Genomic DNA, 609 nt, shown 5'->3' on the forward strand with positions numbered 1-609 from the left:
CTGGGCAAGTGACTCGGGCACGGCAGGTGCAGGGTCAGCCTGGGGGCAGGAGCAGGCATGCCGGTGAGGGAGGCAATGGGTACGGGTTAGGCAGGGAAGGGGTCGGGCGAGAGGCAGCCTTGAACTTCAGGCCAAAGAATCCAGACCTTTCCTGGAGCCCGTGAGCCTGGCTGCCAGGTGGAGGAGGGTGGAGGCAGACGGCAGGCCAGGAGGGCGACCAGGAGGAGCGGTGCTGCCAGCCGCCCACGGAGTGCCCGAGGGAGGACCCGAGAGGTCCCTAAAGCCAGGACGGCACCAGGTGAGGGGCGCCGGGGCTGGGGGGCCCACAGGTGTCCAGGGGGGTGCCGTGGGCTCCAGTGTCTCCAACAGTTTCTCCCAGGACATTCTGGGAGCAGAACTTGCTGCCTCGGCTCCTACAAGGGTGACCTTTGTATCCGGCCAGCAGAGCGGGGAAAGGAGACCTTGTGTCCTGCAGGGACAGGGGGCCACCCTGAGGGTGAGGGCACACGCCGGGCCAGCCGGGGGGCCCCTGGCCTTGGGCCCCTGGGTGGGTCTCGGGGTAGCAGCCTACCTGGGCGCAGGGGGAGCCGGGTTTGCGACGGCCACAGC

General features: G+C 69.0%; 1 protein-coding gene across 1 annotated transcript in view; it reads right to left on the reverse strand.

Annotated features, from left to right (window-relative positions):
- Positions 1–6: 6 nt before the first annotated feature.
- The window catches only part of ATHL1 (ATH1, acid trehalase-like 1 (yeast)), a 5,860-nt gene continuing 5,257 nt past the window's right edge, over positions 7–609 (reverse strand). Inside the window, 2 exon segments of the mRNA XM_014543615.1 lie at positions 7–469; positions 572–602. Of these exon segments, the coding sequence (XP_014399101.1) occupies positions 414–469; positions 572–602 (87 nt within the window). The 3' untranslated portion in view covers positions 7–413.

This window comes from Myotis brandtii, unplaced genomic scaffold (assembly GCF_000412655.1).
Source record: "Myotis brandtii unplaced genomic scaffold, ASM41265v1 scaffold3290, whole genome shotgun sequence".
NCBI classification, from domain to species: domain Eukaryota; kingdom Metazoa; phylum Chordata; class Mammalia; order Chiroptera; family Vespertilionidae; genus Myotis; species Myotis brandtii.